The sequence below is a fragment of the Nilaparvata lugens genome, chromosome X, assembly GCF_014356525.2.
Source record: "Nilaparvata lugens isolate BPH chromosome X, ASM1435652v1, whole genome shotgun sequence".
Lineage (NCBI taxonomy): Eukaryota > Metazoa > Arthropoda > Insecta > Hemiptera > Delphacidae > Nilaparvata > Nilaparvata lugens.
This window is the reverse complement of record NC_052518.1, coordinates 45,374,005-45,396,278: the sequence shown is the minus strand read 5'-3', so window position 1 is coordinate 45,396,278 and position 22,274 is coordinate 45,374,005. Positions and strand designations below refer to the sequence as shown.

General features: G+C 35.5%; 1 protein-coding gene across 3 annotated transcripts in view; it reads right to left on the bottom strand.

The window, feature by feature from the left end:
* Positions 1 to 22,274, bottom strand: part of LOC111043491 (alpha-tocopherol transfer protein-like) — a 52,475-nt gene that overhangs the window by 13,195 nt on the left and 17,006 nt on the right. For all 3 annotated transcript variants that reach the window (XM_022328452.2, XM_022328454.2, XM_022328453.2), the window contains exons 2-4: positions 21,372 to 21,515; positions 5,837 to 5,996; positions 278 to 545 (exon numbers count right to left, since the gene is read on the bottom strand). In XM_022328452.2, the coding sequence (XP_022184144.1) occupies positions 278 to 545; positions 5,837 to 5,996; positions 21,372 to 21,510 (567 nt within the window). In that variant the 5' untranslated portion in view covers positions 21,511 to 21,515. The remainder of the gene's footprint in view (positions 1 to 277; positions 546 to 5,836; positions 5,997 to 21,371; positions 21,516 to 22,274) is intronic.

The following is a 22,274-nucleotide window of genomic DNA, read 5'->3' as shown; positions in this document are numbered from 1 at the left end:
GTAAAAACTGTTCTGTTATACTTGAGCAATGAAAATTGAAATAGAATTTGCCGGCCAGGTAGCCGAGTTGACTAAGGCGTTGCACCCGCCAGTCTGCTAGTGCTACCTGGTCGCGGGTTCGAATCCCGCCGAGTCCCATCGATTAGGGATGGACGTTTGATCATCTCATAGCTCACCCTCGCACTTCCCATTACCCACGCAAAAGTAAAAATCTCATGTGGGCATCATCCGCAATAAAAAAAAAAAATTGTTATGATGAGAGAGAAGCTGGACAGACCTGGACGCAAATGAGGAACTTTTTGATGAGCGCCGGAGTAAACTTTGAGAAGTGGGTGGCGAAATGCGCTGGAGTGGCGATGGCTGCATCAAGGATATAGATGTCCCCTGCCACCCCCACCAACTCCTCCTTGAGGCGGATGTCACCGATCATCAAGACCACCTTCATGCCATCCGCCACATTGGGCACCACGTTCACCGCATCCACGCCTCGCATCATCACCACACGGCGTCCTGATGGCGTCAGTCCTGGCAGTGGTGGAATTTGCCTGAAATCATTCAATTCCACTGTTCAGGTTTGCTACTCAACAGTGGCGGATCAAAAGAGGGGCTAGGGGGGGCTATAGCCCCCCCCCCCTTGGGTATCCAATTTACACTGGATAAAATGGGTAATGGGATTGCACTGGCTCATATTCACAAGGAAAGGGAAATCGATGTAGATAAACTCTTACATTATTTTAGTCAGTCAAAACCAAGACGAATGAGTTTGTCAAATTGGGCCATCCCATAACTTATTCATAGTATTGTACTGTTAAAAAAGGTTGTTGCATTAGTTTCTTTTGAATACGTTTTGTTACATTTTTACTGCCCTTAGAAATATTCAACTTATTTCTTTGTTTTGAACTGTTACCCTTTAAATTCAGGATAAGAGTAAACCAGCTAAAACTTATACAATACTTCTGCTTTAGACCTTTTATAATTATATTGTTTATTGTTCTTGAAGGGACGGATTCAAGGATCCAAAGAACCCCATACGTCAACCGAAGGTTATTGTGTTCCCAAGTAGTATGTTAGTTTGGCAAACCAATACCTGTGTCCTTTACAAGAATCATGAGTTTTTCCCTATGCTAAAATCCCATTCATCATCACCTGGTTGCTTGTCGCAATCCAGTGTGATATGCTTGTCAGTCTCTTCAGACTGATTAGTCCTCGTGACCTACGTGAGTTCCACTCCTGGCCTTCTTTGAAGGTCTTTCCGCTGAGGGAGGGGTGGCCAAGTTGCCTCTAGGGCGCCTGGCCACCCTTGCCTCAGCCTCTTGAACCGAAATTGTGCCTAGAGTTTCAGTCATCTCTGGTCTCTTGGGTTTTTTTCTTTTTGCCCCTCCGAAACTTCACAGGGTCAAAAGCCTCACCTCTCCCAATAAGTTTTGCCTGAGTGGCCGCCCTTCTTTGAGCAGTGGTGAGGTTTGGTCTCTCCACCCACAAACTCGTGACCCACGTGAGTTCCACCCCTAGCCTTTTTGTAGGTCCTTCCACTGAGAGGGGACACCAAACTGCTTCTAGAGCGCCCGGTCACCGTCAAATCAGCCTCTTGACCTACATTTGTGCCTGGAGTTTCACCCATCTCTGGTCTCTTGGGTTTTTCTTTTTGCCCCTCCGAAACTGCCCTGATGGGGCAGATTCCGTGGGTTTGAAGGCAAGGCAACTTTTGGAGTTGTCTTGGGGTCCCTTTAAAGGTAGGCGCACACATATCGTCATCAGACGGACGGCACGCATCAGAAGATCAGATTCGATGCATTGTTTTCAATTAGAGTGCGCATACCTATCCACATCATATGAGTATGCGTACTCCAATTGGAAACAATGTATCAGATCTAATCGTCCGATACGTGCCGTCCGTCCGATGACGATCTGTGTGCGCCTACCTTTAGTCGCTTCCTACGTCAAGCAGGGATACTGTGGGTGAATTCTGGTTTTCAACACATTCATGAGTACAATGTTCGACTCAAAGCTTCCCCAACCCACAGGGGGCCTTTTATAATAAGGAATAATAAGTAATGCATTATAGAAACTTATTATAAGGTAGAATAACTAAAAATGTACACACAGGTTTATTTTTAAAACTTAATGATTTGCAAAAAATTAATATCAGTACTAAAAGTATTTCCATACATGAAATAGAAAGGTAGGCTTATAGCTTTCAACGTTCAAATTCTTATGGTCAAAGGGTCAGATATGATATGTTGATGCAAAAACATTCTAATGGCTTCAGAATCCTTTTATTTTTAGTCAATATTCTTAAGTCAAACCATAGTTTCTTGCCTCTAAACTCTGGTCAATAAAGAGTTAAAAACGGCCTAAAAATGTGTCATTTTACACTTAAATTTCCACAATTCCCGGACTCCCCACCTTGCTGGGGGGTATTCCATACCCCCGGTGCTTCCACCCCCCCCCAAAAGCCTAGCCCACCCCTTTGGCATATCCTGGATCCGCCACTGCTACTCAAGTTGAACTCAGTTGAACTTTTTTGTTTGATTGATGAATCTTTTTAGATTTCTTGTCACTTAGAAAAAAAAAATTTCTTAATGGAAATAAGATATCTAAAAAAAAAATTAAATTTTCTTAAAATTTCGAAATTTGTCTTGCTTCCAAATTATTTGTTTTAATTTTGTATAATTAATTAGAGGTTGGTAATAAGTATGTTGGTTTATGAATGAGTTCACCTCATTTCATGAATAAAATAAGTTTTTGCTGTCTATTACTTTATCTTCTTGTTTCTTTTTAGTGATATGTGATCAATTTCGAATGTAATTACCATAATTAAAAAAATTCCACCATCTAATAACGAGTTTACTCTTTCTATATTGTATTGATCGATTCATTGAAGAAATAATTATGACTTCTAAAATAATATTACGAAGTGATATTCTATTAAATTTCACCATGCAACTTTTATCACTTTCCTTATTATTGGTAACGGGAAATAATTGAATATTAATATTAAAAAAAAATGACGGAAAATAATTTTTCTCTTCCCTTGGTCGTATTTTATGCTTTAATCTCTTTAGATGAAGAGTCTAAGTCCTCGGTACTTTTTTTAAGGATAGAATGGATTGCGAAATAGTTATTTGTATATCTAGAGTGAAAAGTACGACTTTTTCTCCCTGTGGGAAAAAGTTTGAAGCAATTTTCCTGAGGGAGAAATAGTATATTTCGCACCTGGGGTCGAAAATGTACGTTTTCCGGCTCGAGATCGCGGTTTTCAAGTTCGAGACAAAGTCGAGAACTTGAAGCGTTCAAGAGCCAGAAAAACATTTTTGCCCATGTTGCGAACGCTATTTTTCGCCACTACTATACGCCACTACGCTACTATAAATCATACAATGTTAATGAGGTTATGATAGTATCATTGTATTCTATTGTTCGGTATCAAAACTACAAAATAATTCATATCAAGTTATAGAAATGATCATTTATTGATAGTTTAAATACCTATTTAATTATACTAGATACATAAATACATATTAAATTATAAAAAATAAGCATTATTGACAGTTAATTCTTTGTTTTTCATGTGAAATAAATTATACAATCATTATACTTTTTATACAACAAATCTCTATTATTTTATTCTTTATTATTTAAATAGAAGTCGAATGTGCAGTTATGATTGTTTGAGAACATGAATCCTCTAGCAGATTCTACTACTTTTTTCTGAGAGGTCAAATGTACATTCAAATTGTTTGTATTTACAGTCTATTCTGATTGTTTCTCATGACATTTAATCTCAAATATTTAACAGACTTTTGTGCAATCTGGCCTTATAATACAGTATTATAAATAATACTTCCAAAATGAATAATAATTCATCCATTTATCGGATGAAATCCATTTACCAGATAAAAGCGCTTTGCGCCCGGTGCAATATCTCATGGATAAATTTATGGATGAATAGAATTTTCATTACTATTTTGAAATAATGTGATGAAAAAAAATTAATATAATTGCATGTTTCACAGTTTTGTCTCAAATTACTCAAAATATATCTAAAAAATTGATTGAAATTTAAAAAAAAAGTAAGTACGGTAACTAATATAAAAAATAGCTAATAAAAGTCGAAATTCATCGACAAAAAAAATGTCATTGACCGAGATTCGAACCTTCATCATGTTAATCACCAAATTATGATGTATTACTGATGTACTGATGTATTATGCCTTTATGCTCTCGGCCATTGCGTATTGTTTAACATAGGGGCCTGACTCATAAGACTAAGCAGACACGTAATACTGTACTGTGAACTAGACTTCTAAAGTTTACTTCACTCCTAAAAAGCATACAACAGACTTTGGCTCATGACTTATATTACTAAAATAATTATATTATCTGTCTCACAATAAAATTTTCACTCTGAATTAAGTCAGGTAACGTATCTAGGCTACTACTATATTAATATAGTGTATAGCAGCAAATTTGAAGCCGGTTTGCCGGCATTTTCACAATAAAATATTGCTCAGAAAATAGTTAAATCATAGAGAAAACATTCGAAGATTCAATCTTCAGTGGGCCTAATGTTTTCTTTATATGGTTTAATATTGAAGAAATATATTATCTAACAGTTTTAATAATGAATTTCGGAAAAATTACTAGGAATTTTCAGTCAAGGATGAGTTTCACCAGTAGGCTTACCTTAAACTTCAGAACTCTGCTGTATTTTCTTATTATTATTGTTGATTGTATTGCATTAAGAAGTGGAATTCGATAATAAAAAGAAACAATAATTTTTAATGATTATTATTAATTTTAAATATTGATACAATTATTGTACTTTGATTTCAAATTCATTTCTTCACTTTTAAATACTAGCGATACGTACCTTTCTGACAATGGACAATGCAGCCAACATTATATATGTTGAGGCTATTTATAGATATTAAATTATGAAACAGTCATTTATGAAATATATTATAGACATAATACCGCAATTCATGATACATAATTATATAGATTATTACAGTCGTTATGAGATTATCTCTCTATGATTTGTGAGTTCGGACACGATCAGCTGTTATTCAAGGTCATTTTACAGCCCTAGGGCCATAAAGTTTTACCGGCCTGGTTGGAGAACAATCACTTTCGGCCTCCATATGATGCACGTAAACCAGCTCATTACATCCAAGTATGGCAAAAAAGTTTTTTTCGCTCGTGATGTACACAACATTTTTCCTCCATCTACATTTTTTGATAGAAACTGCAAATAAAATCATTCTAATAACTTACGTATTGGTGACAATGATTCCTAACAACATAACCTAAATCTAAAACCTAAAAACCGGTCGTCTGATTGGCACTGCCGATTGCGCTATCTATCGGCAAAAGTTGTAACAATTATATCAGCTGAGCAGCTACCAAAAATGACTGACTCCAGATCACGCAGTTCAGATTTGAATACTAATATTAAGAATATAATAATTATCATACAAACATATATTTCATGAGTTAATCAAATTTCTGGTTGTGGTATTGAATTCAGTTGACTCAATGACAGACACCTCTATTATGCTTTCTCATCTGACCTTAGACCTTCTAACCTATTACAATGTAAGTTTCAAAATAGAGATGCTCCCCATGTTATTTAAATGGAGTCACTTTTACTCCCTAGGGAGTTTTTCGGTTTTTTACTACCGAGAACGAAAAAGTGACACTTTTTAGTATTAGGTTTCAGGGAGTAAAGTACTTTAGACAGTAGGTGGGGGAAAAAATAATAACTCGGTATATTTATGATGATTTAGCGATATGAAATATTTTTAAATTAATGTGATGTGTTTTTGGGACTTACGCAATTCGCATGACTTCTTGCAACTCGAATCGTGTGGGGTCGCGGTCACTGAAGAACTCAGGACAGGCAGTCCTCATAGTGAAATACATATCCAGTTTGCGCTTCGTCTTCTCTAACGAGAACTTGCAGCCACGGAGGAATGTCATGATTCGACCGTCATCTGCGCAATAAAAACATTCTTCACAGTTCAAATAGGCCCACTATCAACTATAAATTAATGTCACATATCAGCCACTAAATAATCAGTAAACAATTCATAGGCCTACTTTCAAAGGCCTGCATAATCATAGGCCTCACATACAAAATACAAGCATCCACTGTTGTTCTACCTTTTCTAAATCCCCATTGGGCATCAGACAATAAGCTATTCTCTCTAAAAAATTCTTTAACCTGTTAACATATAATAATCTCAATTATCATAGACAGTACAGGTTCTAAAGATACTGGACGATGGCTTTCTGGTTCATTTTTTTATCCTTTTTTTAATATAGTGCAAACCTTTGAGATTTTGAGCTCATCAGGAAAACTACACCTTCCTGAAGTATTATTTTAATACATTTAGTAAGAGGCTTTACAATAGATAGAATTATCCTCATCATAACTTTATTTGACATATTATGATAATCATTACTGCACAGTTGCTTAAATGTTTTGCAGTCTTTAAAACTTCATCTACAATAATTCACTTATCTATGCACTTGAAAGTACCTCTAATATTCACTATTTGAAAACAATCTGTAACGGAAACAGTTGGCTTTATTACACTTCTCTTAACTCCACAGATTCCACACAATACATTTGCATTGTATTATTAAAAGAATTCGGAGAAATAATTGCATCAATCCCTCTTGACAGGTTACAACTTTTCTTAATCGGAGACCAAACAGTCTTACATTTATTTGTACTACAGTCAATCAATGAACTATTGTAAGCATCCTTAGCAGCTAAAACTTTTCTTGCATACTCTTTTTTTATAATGATACTGTAATTGGTTTTTTACTACATCTCCACCTGTACATTTTTATGAGGAACCAAGAGACATAATTTTGCCTCAGTCTTAGCCAAATTTTAGAGTATAGCCTACCACTTTTTATCTGACTTTATTTCATCATAACTGCTGAGATTGCAAGGTTTGCGGATAAAAAAATAATTTAGAATATTTGTCAGGTTTACAAAAAAATTACTGAACATTGGGCATTACAAAAGTTATGTTTCTCAAACATAGTCCAGTCAATGAACTCATCGATCAGATATGAAAGCTTTTTCTCGGATAAAACAAGTTTTTAAAATGAATTTGATTTGTTCTCCAATTTCAGAGCTGTTTTTGATATTTTTTGAGTTATCAAGCTAACCACCAATCTATCATGGTCTGTGAACAAAAATCCTCTACATTTTCCTTTATCCAAGTGAAAATTTACAAGAAAATTATAAGGCAACATTGTCACCTATGGTTGGCTAGAAATTCAAACAATATAGCAGGTTTACTGATGAAGAAGGTTGAGAGACTCCAAAGCTCTTTGTAACACTTTTTGTATAGTTGAGAAGTTGATATTGTGGTAATTATTCATATTGAAAAGAATGACAATTTCTTAGTCTTTTTCATTCTGTTTGTAACACCTAAGTCAGCATTGAAATCAACCTCCAGCTACTATATTACATATTAAGCTTTAATATAATGAAGATTCCCATTTGGACAAAAAAGTGAGTAGACCCTCAAGAGCACTTAAAAATATACATGGATTGTAGCCTGGAGAATGATAAATACAAACATTTGTAATTTGTCTACAATGACAGCTGTTGCTTCAAGATTGAACTCAGAAGTATAATCATCTGTGTTCAAAGCTCTTGATTCAATGTGTTTGCTACAAAAATAGCAGCACTTTGTCTATGGATTGTCGTAATTTTTTAATGTCGCTCAGTTTGCGGAAAAAGCGATACTAATGCCTCTGTCGAGTTATACCATAAGCTAAAAGGAGTCTGTGCAGTCCGACATCGACAATTATTCAAAAAGAAATTTTTGCTTGTGGCTGGTCGTTGGAATGAATCGAATGTTCAGGAAAGATCGTTGTGCATTCCTTTTAATTTGCTTGACTCTTATAACTTTGGAGTTTGGAGCAGATTGTTGAAGCTCACATTAGTTTATTAATTGCTGTTTGTCAGAAGTTTTGTAATTTTCTCTTAAAGTGATATCGTAATTGAATCAGGAAGCTTGTTCAATGGTTGTGTTCATAACCAATCATTTTTATTAATTTGTATGTATTGAACCTTTCTTTAATTCCTATTTCTCTAATAACTGTTCTTCCCATATTCATATATCCCCAATACACAAATAATCATACAATATTATAGGTACTGGCGAAAAATATGGTAAGTCCTTTCTTTTGTTCATTGTTGTGCATAAGTAAACTTGATTCCATTTGAATATTTAAACCCCCTCAATTTTATACAGTCTACTTTTGGGATTATTTATAATCCAACCAGAAACATCTTTGGTCTTCCGGGCCAGATTGACCTACAATTAAATTTTTTTATTAATTTTGTTAGATGGCAAACCTAACAAAATTGTAAGTTATGCCTATAACAAGTTACGTTTCATTGGTGCAAGTCAGACAAGTTTGTTCATCAATCAACATATTGTTGTTTGTTTCAATTGAAGATAACTTATAGGCTAATCTTCATTTCAAGATAGCTGTTCTATCAGCATTTGTGCTAGTTTATGTCTCAATCGAATTTATTGAAATCACTTTGGGAAATATTTTTTGTAAAGTGTGTTGTAGTGTATCTCTTTTGAAATGACTGACAAAGAGAAAGTTGAAAAGTCCTTACACATTAACAGAGCTAAACTAGAACAATTATTCCAAAGAATTCAGAGAGCTCATGACTTAATAAAAAATTTGTCTGATACAAAAATTTCCAAACAATTTAGAGCATTGGCTAGTTTGATTCCAGCCACTGTTGAACAGTACTCCCAGGTTGAAAGTACTGTTATTGAATTAGAAGTTTAGTTGAACCCAGATTATGACATTAAGATCAATTATTCATATTTAAAGTTGGTAGCTGTTATTAATTTAGCATTGGAAAATCTTAATAAAAAAGAATTAGATCGTGCTAAAGCAGAACTGACAATGTCTAGCAGTCAACATAGTAATATGTTACCCAAGATTGAGTTGCCTAGTTTTTCTGGACAGCAATCATAATGGTCATCTTTTTATGAATTGTTTAAGAGTTTGGTGCATGAAAATTCAACACTTTCTGACCAACATAAAGTTCAGTACTTAGTTTCTAAACTAAGCGGTGAAGCCAAAAATATCTGTCAAAACTTGACCCCGGTTGTTTAGAATTATAAAATCATATGGGAGGCTTTGATAGCACGGTACAATGATCCCAGGTCACAAATAAATGCCTATTTGAATGAAATATTTCATTTCAAGGCTCTCAAGTTTGAATCTAAGTCAGGCCTAACTTCTATCCTTGATCGATTTTGTAATTCTGTTACTGCTTTAAAAAGATTACATGGTGATGATTTGACTGACCTAATATTTTTGTATCAAGGTCTTAGTCTATTGGATGCTACATCAAGGAGAGCATTTGAATCAGCCTATCGTGATAAGGATTTGCCTGATTATAAGGATTTTGTACATTTTGTAGGAAGACAGTTGAGGTCGTTGTCATCTGATAAACCTAATTTTGATAGTGGAAAAACTGTGAAAAATTCGTCCAATTCTAAGACTTTTACAGTTCAATCATTTGATAAAAATCAAAAATCAAATGACCGTTGTTTGAAATACAATTCAGGACCGCATAAGTTGACTGATTGTCGATCGTTCCTGAAATTATCGCTGTGGGAGTGATTCAGTTTTGTGAAGGCTAAATCCTATTGTTTTAGATGTTTGTTGAAAAATCATGCTGTGAGTGAATGTCGTAGCTCATTAAATTGCAATCAATGTAATAAACCACACAACTCACTTTTACATTTTGATTTTAGAAAAAATAAATCTGAAGCAAGTGATACAACTGGAAATACTGAAGAACCGATCCTTAGCTGTTGTTCCAGCATGATGAATGGTAATAATCAACCCAAGGAATCTACTGTTTTATTGTCCACTGCTTTAGTCACTGTCGTTCATAGAGGTAAGCAGTGTAATTTGCGTTTTCTTCTTGACACTGGAAGTCAGCATCATTTTATAACAACTTCAGTTTGTCGTCGTTTGTGTTTGCCTGTTAGTCGTTTGCAAGCTTCAGTTACTGGCTTTGGGGATGGTACAACTGTTGTGCGTGGTCAAACAGCATCTAAGTTTTCATCAAGGACTGAACAAAATAAATCGTTTTCAGTTCAGTCAATAGTTGTTGATTGTATTATCGATAAATTGCCCTCAAATAAAGTGGATATTTCTCAATTATCTCATGATGAAAAATCCTCATTGGGAAATGACTTTGAAACTGGTAACTTATTGGCTGTTTTGGGTCTTGAGTGGCAACCTAGTGCTGATATTTTTCGGTTTATTGTACATCAAGAGCAGAAAGAGGCTACTAAATGTAATATACTTTCAATGGTAGCGAGAATATTCGATCCTCTTGGTCTCCTTGCTCCTATAATATTGTTTTTGAAATGCCTAATTAAGCGATTATGGAGTTTGAAGTTGGAATGGGATGATGTGGCTCCTATTGAAATTCGGATCTTGTGGGAAAATTGTGAGAAAGAATTTGCGCTTCTATCTGATTTGTCGATCCCTAGATATGTTGGATTGTCTCCTGATTCTGCAATCACCCTAATTGGTTTCTGTGATGCCTCAGAGGTAGGGTATGGAGCTGTCTTCTATTTGAGAACTCAAAATGGTGAGTGTCCTCATCAAATTTCATTGCTATGTGGCAAATCAAAGGTGGCACCATCTCAGACTGTCAGCATCCCTCGTCTGGAACTATGTGCAGCAGTACTTTTGTGTGACCTCCTTAACTCAACCATTTCCATTATTCGAGAGTGTTGTGAGATCAATCAAGTGTTGGCTTTTTCCGACTCCATGGTAGTCCTACACTGGATTGGTGCTTCTCCATCTAGGTGGCAGACGTTTGTTGCTAACCATGTTTTTAAGATTCAAGATTGTTCAGTGGATCGTTGGATGCATGTAGCTGGGGCCGAAAATCCGGCTGATAGTTTGTCCCGGGGCTTATTAACTCCACAAGCTCTTTTTGATCATGAATTGTGGTGGACAGGACCCACCTGGTTGTCCATGAGTGAAAGTCAGTGGCCCATAAGGTCTGACCTTGAGGTCATAGAAAACCCACCTGAATTAAAACATCATTGCCCTGTAGCCGTTGCTCAGCTCAAAATGCCTCCTGACAATGTAATTTATAATTTGATTGATCGTTGATCCAGTTATCATCACATGTTGAATATTATGATAGTAATTTTGATGGTATTGAAACTGTTACCTCAACCAGGAGAATAAAATTTGGACGTGTGAATAAAATTTGGAAGAAAATCCATTTTTCTTCAGAATTTACTCTATTGGAAAAAGGGAAAATTTGTCCCAATCTTTTTCAACAATTATTATCTCCATTTGTAGAGAAGGAGATAATCCATGTTGGTGGTTGTTTGAATAATGCCCATATGGAATTTGATTTTTGTCATCCTATTATTCTCCCAAAAACTAGTAAGTCTGTCTTGTTGTTGATCGACCAATATCATGTTAGTAATTGTCATGCAGGTTCTCACCTATTGCTGTCATTTTGGATATTGGCCGCACTTGAGACTGTTTGTCAGCATCAGACTGTACGTAAATGCAACAGTTGCTTTCGTTGTCAACCCAAAAATTCTATCCCTAAAATAGGAGACCTACCAGCATGTCGGATTAATATCCAGTGTAAACCTTTTGAAGAATGCGGAGTGGATTATGCTGGTCCTATACTCATCACAATGGCGAGACGTAGAAATCCATTCATTTTTAAGGCCTAAATTTGCTTGTTCATTTGTATGGCTACAAAGGTGGTACACATTGAATTGACCTCTGAACTTTCAACCAACCAGTTCCTTGCTGCATTCAGACGTTTCCTATCAAGACGTGGTTCCTGTCGTGTTACACATTCAGACTGTGGTACAAATTTTGTTGGAGCTAGTGAACAGTTGAAACAGTTGGCCCAGTTATTGAGCTCTGCCGCTTTCCAGGAAACACTCTCATCCCAGTTGGCTGACTATCATATAGAGTGGAAATTTCTGCTGGCTGGCAGCCCCAATTTCGGGACTTTGGGAAGCCAACGTTAAATCGGTCAAGTCCTATCTTTTTTGTGTCATAGGCAAGCAACTCTTGACCTATGAAGAATTAAATACAGTATCAGTTCAAATTGAAGCTGTTCTCAATTCAAGGCCGTTGCATCCATTAAGTGTGGATCCTAGCGACCCACAAGCGTTGACACCAGCGCATTTCTTGACTTTGACACCCTTAAAATATTTACCCATGTATGATGTGGAAAATCAGCCAGTAAATCGTTTGACTTGCTATGAATTGATTAATCAAATGGTTCAATCCTTTTGGAGACAATGGAAGCAAGAATACTTGCATGAATTGCAAACTAGAAGGAAGTGGTATAAAGACTCAATACCTCTTACTACTAGTACAGTTGAAGTAGTAGACCAACCCAACTTGCCCCCTTTGCGGTGGCCCATTGGTGTAGTAGAGGAAGTTTTCCCAGAATCAGATGGAGTAGTTAGAGTGGTGGCTACAGTGCGGTTGTCTACTGGTCAATTGAGACGATCTGTGTCCAAGTTGTATCCACTCCCCAATCAGTAGGTTGACATCAATCTGTCGCCCTCAATAACTGTATATTTCTCTTTTGTTTGTAGTTGTTCTTTTGTTTTGTCAGTTTTTTCTTTTTTTTCCTTCTTTGTCGGTGTCTTGAGATATATCCTACCTCACCAATGATTTCACTTCCTACCTTGATATCCTGTCAATTCCGTGGGCTTTTTCTAATACAAGTCTCTAGTGATAGCCCCCGCTGGAGTGAAGAAAACAACCATCTATCCTATTTTTCTCCTATTTCAGTTCACATCGTCGTTTTGTTATTTGGTTTTATCTTTTCTGCACATGTGGTTATGTGTGATTTTTTTTGGCGCTATCCATCTTATTAGGAGGTCTAATGTGATCTATAGTTTGGTGTTAGTCGCCCTCAATGTCATATAGTTCTATTTGTAAAAATTTTATCATTGTCTTATTTTTTGCATCTCTGAGGACAACCACATCTCCTCAGGGTGGGGGGAATGGATTGTCGTAATTTTTTAATGTCGCTCAGTTTGCGGAAAAAGCGATACTAACGCCTCTGTCAAGTTATACCATAAGCTAAAAGGAGTCTGCGCAGTCCGACATCGACAATGTTTCAAAAAGAAATTGTTGCTTGTGGCTGGTCATTGTAGGAATGAATCGAATGTTGAGGAAAGATCATTGTGCGTTCCTTTTAATTTGCTTAATTCTTATAACTTTGGAGTTTGGAGCAGATTGTTGAAGCTCACATAAGTTTATTATTTGCTGTTTGTCAGAAGTTTTGTAATTTTCTCTTAAAGTGATATCGTAATTGAATCAGGAAGCTTGTTCAATGGTTGTGTTCATAACCAATCATTTTTATTAATTTGTATGTATTGAACCTTTCTTTAATTCCTATTTCTCTAATAACTGTTCTTCCCATATTCATATATCCCCAATACACAAATAATCATACAATATTATAGGTACTGGCGAAAAATATGGTAAGTCCTTTCTTTTGTTCATTGTTGTGCATAAGTAAACTTGATTCCATTTGAATATTTAAACCCCCTCAATTTTATACAGTCTACTTTTGGGATTATTTATAATCCAACCAGAAACATCTTTGGTCTTCCGGGCCAGATTGACCTACAATTAAATTTTTTTATTAATTTTGTTAGATGGCAAACCTAACAAAATTGTAAGTTATGCCTATAACAAGTTACGTTTCATTGGTGCAAGTCAGACAAGTTTGTTCATCAATCAACATATTGTTGTTTGTTTCAATTGAAGATAACTTATAGGCTAATCTTCATTTCAAGATAGCTGTTCTATCAGCATTTGTGCTAGTTTATGTCTCAATCGAATTTATTGAAATCACTTTGGGAAATATTTTTTGTAAAGTGTGTTGTAGTGTATCTCTTTTGAAATGACTGACAAAGAGAAAGTTGAAAAGTCCTTACACATTAACAGAGCTAAACTAGAACAATTATTCCAAAGAATTCAGAGAGCTCATGACTTAATAAAAAATTTGTCTGATACAAAAATTTCCAAACAATTTAGAGCATTGGCTAGTTTGATTCCAGCCACTGTTGAACAGTACTCCCAGGTTGAAAGTACTGTTATTGAATTAGAAGTTTAGTTGAACCCAGATTATGACATTAAGATCAATTATTCATATTTAAAGTTGGTAGCTGTTATTAATTTAGCATTGGAAAATCTTAATAAAAAAGAATTAGATCGTGCTAAAGCAGAACTGACAATGTCTAGCAGTCAACATAGTAATATGTTACCCAAGATTGAGTTGCCTAGTTTTTCTGGACAGCAATCATAATGGTCATCTTTTTATGAATTGTTTAAGAGTTTGGTGCATGAAAATTCAACACTTTCTGACCAACATAAAGTTCAGTACTTAGTTTCTAAACTAAGCGGTGAAGCCAAAAATATCTGTCAAAACTTGACCCCGGTTGTTTAGAATTATAAAATCATATGGGAGGCTTTGATAGCACGGTACAATGATCCCAGGTCACAAATAAATGCCTATTTGAATGAAATATTTCATTTCAAGGCTCTCAAGTTTGAATCTAAGTCAGGCCTAACTTCTATCCTTGATCGATTTTGTAATTCTGTTACTGCTTTAAAAAGATTACATGGTGATGATTTGACTGACCTAATATTTTTGTATCAAGGTCTTAGTCTATTGGATGCTACATCAAGGAGAGCATTTGAATCAGCCTATCGTGATAAGGATTTGCCTGATTATAAGGATTTTGTACATTTTGTAGGAAGACAGTTGAGGTCGTTGTCATCTGATAAACCTAATTTTGATAGTGGAAAAACTGTGAAAAATTCGTCCAATTCTAAGACTTTTACAGTTCAATCATTTGATAAAAATCAAAAATCAAATGACCGTTGTTTGAAATACAATTCAGGACCGCATAAGTTGACTGATTGTCGATCGTTCCTGAAATTATCGCTGTGGGAGTGATTCAGTTTTGTGAAGGCTAAATCCTATTGTTTTAGATGTTTGTTGAAAAATCATGCTGTGAGTGAATGTCGTAGCTCATTAAATTGCAATCAATGTAATAAACCACACAACTCACTTTTACATTTTGATTTTAGAAAAAATAAATCTGAAGCAAGTGATACAACTGGAAATACTGAAGAACCGATCCTTAGCTGTTGTTCCAGCATGATGAATGGTAATAATCAACCCAAGGAATCTACTGTTTTATTGTCCACTGCTTTAGTCACTGTCGTTCATAGAGGTAAGCAGTGTAATTTGCGTTTTCTTCTTGACACTGGAAGTCAGCATCATTTTATAACAACTTCAGTTTGTCGTCGTTTGTGTTTGCCTGTTAGTCGTTTGCAAGCTTCAGTTACTGGCTTTGGGGATGGTACAACTGTTGTGCGTGGTCAAACAGCATCTAAGTTTTCATCAAGGACTGAACAAAATAAATCGTTTTCAGTTCAGTCAATAGTTGTTGATTGTATTATCGATAAATTGCCCTCAAATAAAGTGGATATTTCTCAATTATCTCACTTGAAAAAATTGAAACTGGCTGATGATAAATTCCACATAGCTGCTAATGTTGATGGTATACTGGGAGCTGAAATAATACCTACCTTGTTGAGACCTAGTAAATTTGAAGAAGAGGTAGGTTCAGTTAAAATTGTACCTAGCGTCTTGGGAGCTATTCTGATGGGTCGAGCCGCACTTTCAAAAATTTCTAATTCTAATTCTGAAGACAATTATTGTCTACTAGCCTGTGCACCATTGGATAGTTTGATCCGTCGGTTCTGGGAACTTGAGGAGTGTCCCAAATTGGGGAGTTTGCCCACTCCAAAAGAAATTGATTGTGAAGACCAGTTTAAATCCTCAGTTTGCCGTTTGGACTCTGGTCGTTTTGTTGTTGCTTTACCATTTGTAAATTCACCAGATTGTCTTGGTGACTCGTTTTTTATGGCTAAAAAGAGATTATTGAATACAAGAAGCTAGTCAGCTTTATAGTCAATCCAAAGATTATTTGGAGAGGGTGGTTTTAAATTGACAAAATGGATGTCAAATTCACCCGAATTATTTACTCAATTTTCTGATGATGAAAAATCCTCATTGGGAAATGACTTTGAAACTGGTAACTTATTGGCTGTTTTGGGTCTTGAGTGGCAACCTAGTGCTGATATTTTTCGGTTTATTGTACATCAAGAGCAGAAAGAGGCTACTAAATGTAATATACTTTCAATGGTAGCGAGAATATTCGATCCTCTTGGTCTCCTTGCTCCTATAATATTGTTTTTGAAATGCCTAATTAAGCGATTATGGAGTTTGAAGTTGGAATGGGATGATGTGGCTCCTATTGAAATTCGGATCTTGTGGGAAAATTGTGAGAAAGAATTTGCGCTTCTATCTGATTTGTCGATCCCTAGATATGTTGGATTGTCTCCTGATTCTGCAATCACCCTAATTGGTTTCTGTGATGCCTCAGAGGTAGGGTATGGAGCTGTCTTCTATTTGAGAACTCAAAATGGTGAGTGTCCTCATCAAATTTCATTGCTATGTGGCAAATCAAAGGTGGCACCATCTCAGACTGTCAGCATCCCTCGTCTGGAACTATGTGCAGCAGTACTTTTGTGTGACCTCCTTAACTCAACCATTTCCATTATTCGAGAGTGTTGTGAGATCAATCAAGTGTTGGCTTTTTCCGACTCCATGGTAGTCCTACACTGGATTGGTGCTTCTCCATCTAGGTGGCAGACGTTTGTTGCTAACCATGTTTTTAAGATTCAAGATTGTTCAGTGGATCGTTGGATGCATGTAGCTGGGGCCGAAAATCCGGCTGATAGTTTGTCCCGGGGCTTATTAACTCCACAAGCTCTTTTTGATCATGAATTGTGGTGGACAGGACCCACCTGGTTGTCCATGAGTGAAAGTCAGTGGCCCATAAGGTCTGACCTTGAGGTCATAGAAAACCCACCTGAATTAAAACATCATTGCCCTGTAGCCGTTGCTCAGCTCAAAATGCCTCCTGACAATGTAATTTATAATTTGATTGATCGTTGATCCAGTTATCATCACATGTTGAATATTATGATAGTAATTTTGATGGTATTGAAACTGTTACCTCAACCAGGAGAATAAAATTTGGACGTGTGAATAAAATTTGGAAGAAAATCCATTTTTCTTCAGAATTTACTCTATTGGAAAAAGGGAAAATTTGTCCCAATCTTTTTCAACAATTATTATCTCCATTTGTAGAGAAGGAGATAATCCATGTTGGTGGTTGTTTGAATAATGCCCATATGGAATTTGATTTTTGTCATCCTATTATTCTCCCAAAAACTAGTAAGTCTGTCTTGTTGTTGATCGACCAATATCATGTTAGTAATTGTCATGCAGGTTCTCACCTATTGCTGTCATTTTGGATATTGGCCGCACTTGAGACTGTTTGTCAGCATCAGACTGTACGTAAATGCAACAGTTGCTTTCGTTGTCAACCCAAAAATTCTATCCCTAAAATAGGAGACCTACCAGCATGTCGGATTAATATCCAGTGTAAACCTTTTGAAGAATGCGGAGTGGATTATGCTGGTCCTATACTCATCACAATGGCGAGACGTAGAAATCCATTCATTTTTAAGGCCTAAATTTGCTTGTTCATTTGTATGGCTACAAAGGTGGTACACATTGAATTGACCTCTGCCGCTTTCCAGGAAACACTCTCATCCCAGTTGGCTGACTATCATATAGAGTGGAAATTTCTGCTGGCTGGCAGCCCCAATTTCGGGACTTTGGGAAGCCAACGTTAAATCGGTCAAGTCCTATCTTTTTTGTGTCATAGGCAAGCAACTCTTGACCTATGAAGAATTAAATACAGTATCAGTTCAAATTGAAGCTGTTCTCAATTCAAGGCCGTTGCATCCATTAAGTGTGGATCCTAGCGACCCACAAGCGTTGACACCAGCGCATTTCTTGACTTTGACACCCTTAAAATATTTACCCATGTATGATGTGGAAAATCAGCCAGTAAATCGTTTGACTTGCTATGAATTGATTAATCAAATGGTTCAATCCTTTTGGAGACAATGGAAGCAAGAATACTTGCATGAATTGCAAACTAGAAGGAAGTGGTATAAAGACTCAATACCTCTTACTACTAGTACAGTTGAAGTAGTAGACCAACCCAACTTGCCCCCTTTGCGGTGGCCCATTGGTGTAGTAGAGGAAGTTTTCCCAGAATCAGATGGAGTAGTTAGAGTGGTGGCTACAGTGCGGTTGTCTACTGGTCAATTGAGACGATCTGTGTCCAAGTTGTATCCACTCCCCAATCAGTAGGTTGACATCAATCTGTCGCCCTCAATAACTGTATATTTCTCTTTTGTTTGTAGTTGTTCTTTTGTTTTGTCAGTTTTTTCTTTTTTTTCCTTCTTTGTCGGTGTCTTGAGATATATCCTACCTCACCAATGATTTCACTTCCTACCTTGATATCCTGTCAATTCCGTGGGCTTTTTCTAATACAAGTCTCTAGTGATAGCCCCCGCTGGAGTGAAGAAAACAACCATCTATCCTATTTTTCTCCTATTTCAGTTCACATCGTCGTTTTGTTATTTGGTTTTATCTTTTCTGCACATGTGGTTATGTGTGATTTTTTTTGGCGCTATCCATCTTATTAGGAGGTCTAATGTGATCTATAGTTTGGTGTTAGTCGCCCTCAATGTCATATAGTTCTATTTGTAAAAATTTTATCATTGTCTTATTTTTTGCATCTCTGAGGACAACCACATCTCCTCAGGGTGGGGGGAATGGATTGTCGTAATTTTTTAATGTCGCTCAGTTTGCGGAAAAAGCGATACTAACGCCTCTGTCAAGTTATACCATAAGCTAAAAGGAGTCTGCGCAGTCCGACATCGACAATGTTTCAAAAAGAAATTGTTGCTTGTGGCTGGTCATTGTAGGAATGAATCGAATGTTGAGGAAAGATCATTGTGCGTTCCTTTTAATTTGCTTAATTCTTATAACTTTGGAGTTTGGAGCAGATTGTTGAAGCTCACATAAGTTTATTATTTGCTGTTTGTCAGAAGTTTTGTAATTTTCTCTTAAAGTGATATCGTAATTGAATCAGGAAGCTTGTTCAATGGTTGTGTTCATAACCAATCATTTTTATTAATTTGTATGTATTGAACCTTCCTTTAGTTCCTATTTCTCTAATAACTGTTCTTTCCATATTCCTATATCCCCAATACACAAATTAGCATACAATATTATAGGTACTGGCGAAAAATATGGCAAGTCCTTTCTTTTGTTCATTGTTGTGCATAAGTAAACTTGATCCCATTTGAATATTTAAACCCCCTAAATTTTTATACAGTCCACTTTTGGGATTATTTATAATCCAACCAGAAACAGTCTATAATGTGCTCTGTTCTACAGAATTGAGCAGAAAATAAAACCCCTCAGGATGTGTGTCATATCTCTACAGAAACATTTGTACTATTTACCCTAGCAACAAAATCATTTTTGTCATACTTACTCAATCGCAGCTGTTTCCCATGCATTAAATCAAGCCGGTAAACAGCTGTTTGCAGAACAAGAAAACATGTGATTTTCATTACAGCATACTATACTGTAAAGAGATCATATGTTCTTTTCACATTCAAGTTATAGTCTACTGAGTCCTAATAACATCTGAGTAATTAATATACTAGCTCAAATAAATTAAAGAACTCATTTAAGGAGTTTCAAGTTATAAGAACTCATCTGAAATCTTATAATTCAGGCCTTCATTATTTTATTTGAGCTCGAAGGGTCTGTCTGTTATGAACTAAGCGCTACAGGCTAGGTCATGTTTATAGAATGCAGTTGCTCGAGCATCAGCAGGTAATGGTTTCTGTTTCTCAGCAATATTATTCTTTCTCAGATAAGTATGACAAAAAATATTGTACATAACTTGTACGGTAACGTATTTACCGCATTCGTATGTTAATTCTGCCCTCAACTATGTCTCGGGCAGAAACAATCATACTTATGCGGTAAATTATCGTTACCGGACTTGTTATGTAAAGTACTATTATTATAACAAGTATTAATTTTCCAGTTATTTTTCATTCACGATTCTAGTTCATATCAATTCCAATGTATTCAATTAAAGGATTCGACTATAATCTATCTATTTATTCAATCATAAAATTGAGAATAAGCTAATCCTTACACAGCTCTGTCAAATGTAAGAATGTGATAGGAGCCCCTGAATCTCTTCAAGTCCGAGACAAAATTATCCAATAGAGATTTCCTATTCAACCCCTGGATATTTAGGGATTAAAAATCCATTATCTGTTCTTCCAATATCAGACTACATTGGATTCTAACTGTAACGGACCCGTTGCTTGTTCCTATCCTGCACAAAACAAAGTTTCTCATTCTGAGTAGGACCGATTGAATAGAGAGGATCTATCCTTAGAAAGAGTTAGTGTGATAGTTGAGGGGCATTGAGTCTGATGATGTTTTTCCATATTAGTTGACTCACTCATCACGTCCATTATCCTGTCACTCACGTAAATTTTTCCCAAAGAATTCAAATGAAAGTAGCCCTGTAATGTGTGAAATCTCATACCACAGAAATACGTTTATGATAATCAAGTACCTTTAATAATAAAGAAACCGAAAATCCTGTCCTATGTTTTTGAATGTAAAAAAATGCCTAATAAACGTTTGTGATAATAGATGGAAGGTTTTATAAGGCTAATTTTTATATGACTTCTTTTTTGAGTCAAGGTTACTGTAACTAGTTATTAAAAACATATAGTTAAAATGTCATAGAATTTGAATCACAATAGCATAAATTTTGCTAAAATAAGTTATTCTATGTTTCATATTTTTGTGACTAATTAAATTATTGGAATGCTTTATCTGATAACAATAGCTGTTATTCTATTGCATACAGTCCATGACAGATAGATACATAAATAAGAATAAACTATTTATATATCATATTGTATAGCAGGTATTGCAATATGTGGGCAATCATTATAAGCTAATCGCCTATTTTCTACAATTTTTTCCACTTTGCATATTCTTATAATATTTGCATGCAAATTGAAGATATATTAAAAGCCAACAATAATAATAATATTTGACTGCAATAGAGATTGACTGCATATATTTTCTATATTTTTTCATTTCATTTTATTTATCAGTTTTATTTTATTCACTTCAGATAGTAAATAATCGGAAGCTAAGAATAAAAACTCCATGTTAAGGATAAAAATCCCTATTGCACGCATTAGGTTAATAACTGACAAAGACTGACCATCGAATTGTGGAAGATGGGGTTGACGCTTCAGCCACTCTTTGATGTGCTGCAGATCTTGATCTCTCGTTGACACATTTTCATTGAGCTCTGTGCGTATCCGCAGTTGTTGCTCGGGCGTTGGTTGAACCAAAGTCATAATTCCTGAAAAAATTGAAAAATGTTTATGATAATGTATCAAAATGTGATTGAACATTAATTAATGTATGAAGAAATACATAGACTTTGTGTAGACAGGAGCCATGATGTTGTTGGATTGAAAAATGGTAAATCAATTGCCATAAAAGTGGATTAAAACTCCACTTCAAATGTTCAGAAATAGACTTCACAGTTGATTAATTGAAAATCCGAATTATACTGTAAAATAAATTTTACAATTTCAAAATGTGATTCTATAGAGAATGAATATTTTACTTTGATTGTTCTAGTATTCAAGCTCACGTTTGTTTATGTAATATTCTACTTAAATAGGTACTATTAGGTAATTTATTTTCTGATTTATTTGCTATTTATTGACTAGTGTTTTCTTTTGTGTCACTTATTTATGGTATGCCCAAGTTTTAATCTACGATTTCTGATGTTGTCTATAACTACTGTAATGTCGAACGACAAGAAAATTCTATTTACCTATTTACAAGATTCAGCTATCACAGTAAACTCGAATAAAATACGGAGAAGAAGTATAGAATTTATATTATTTTATTAAATTAACTAGTGCTTTTCTTTCTGATTTTTTTTAATCCAAAAATAGAACCGAACAAAATCCCTCAGTATTCGCTGAACACCTCCTAAATTCAAATCATAACTACAGTACACAAACATAATAATATAACACTTGAAAATGGCATGTGTGCTGAAACTAGTAGAGTTTATGCAAGAAAGTTTAAAAAGGGTACTAGTTAT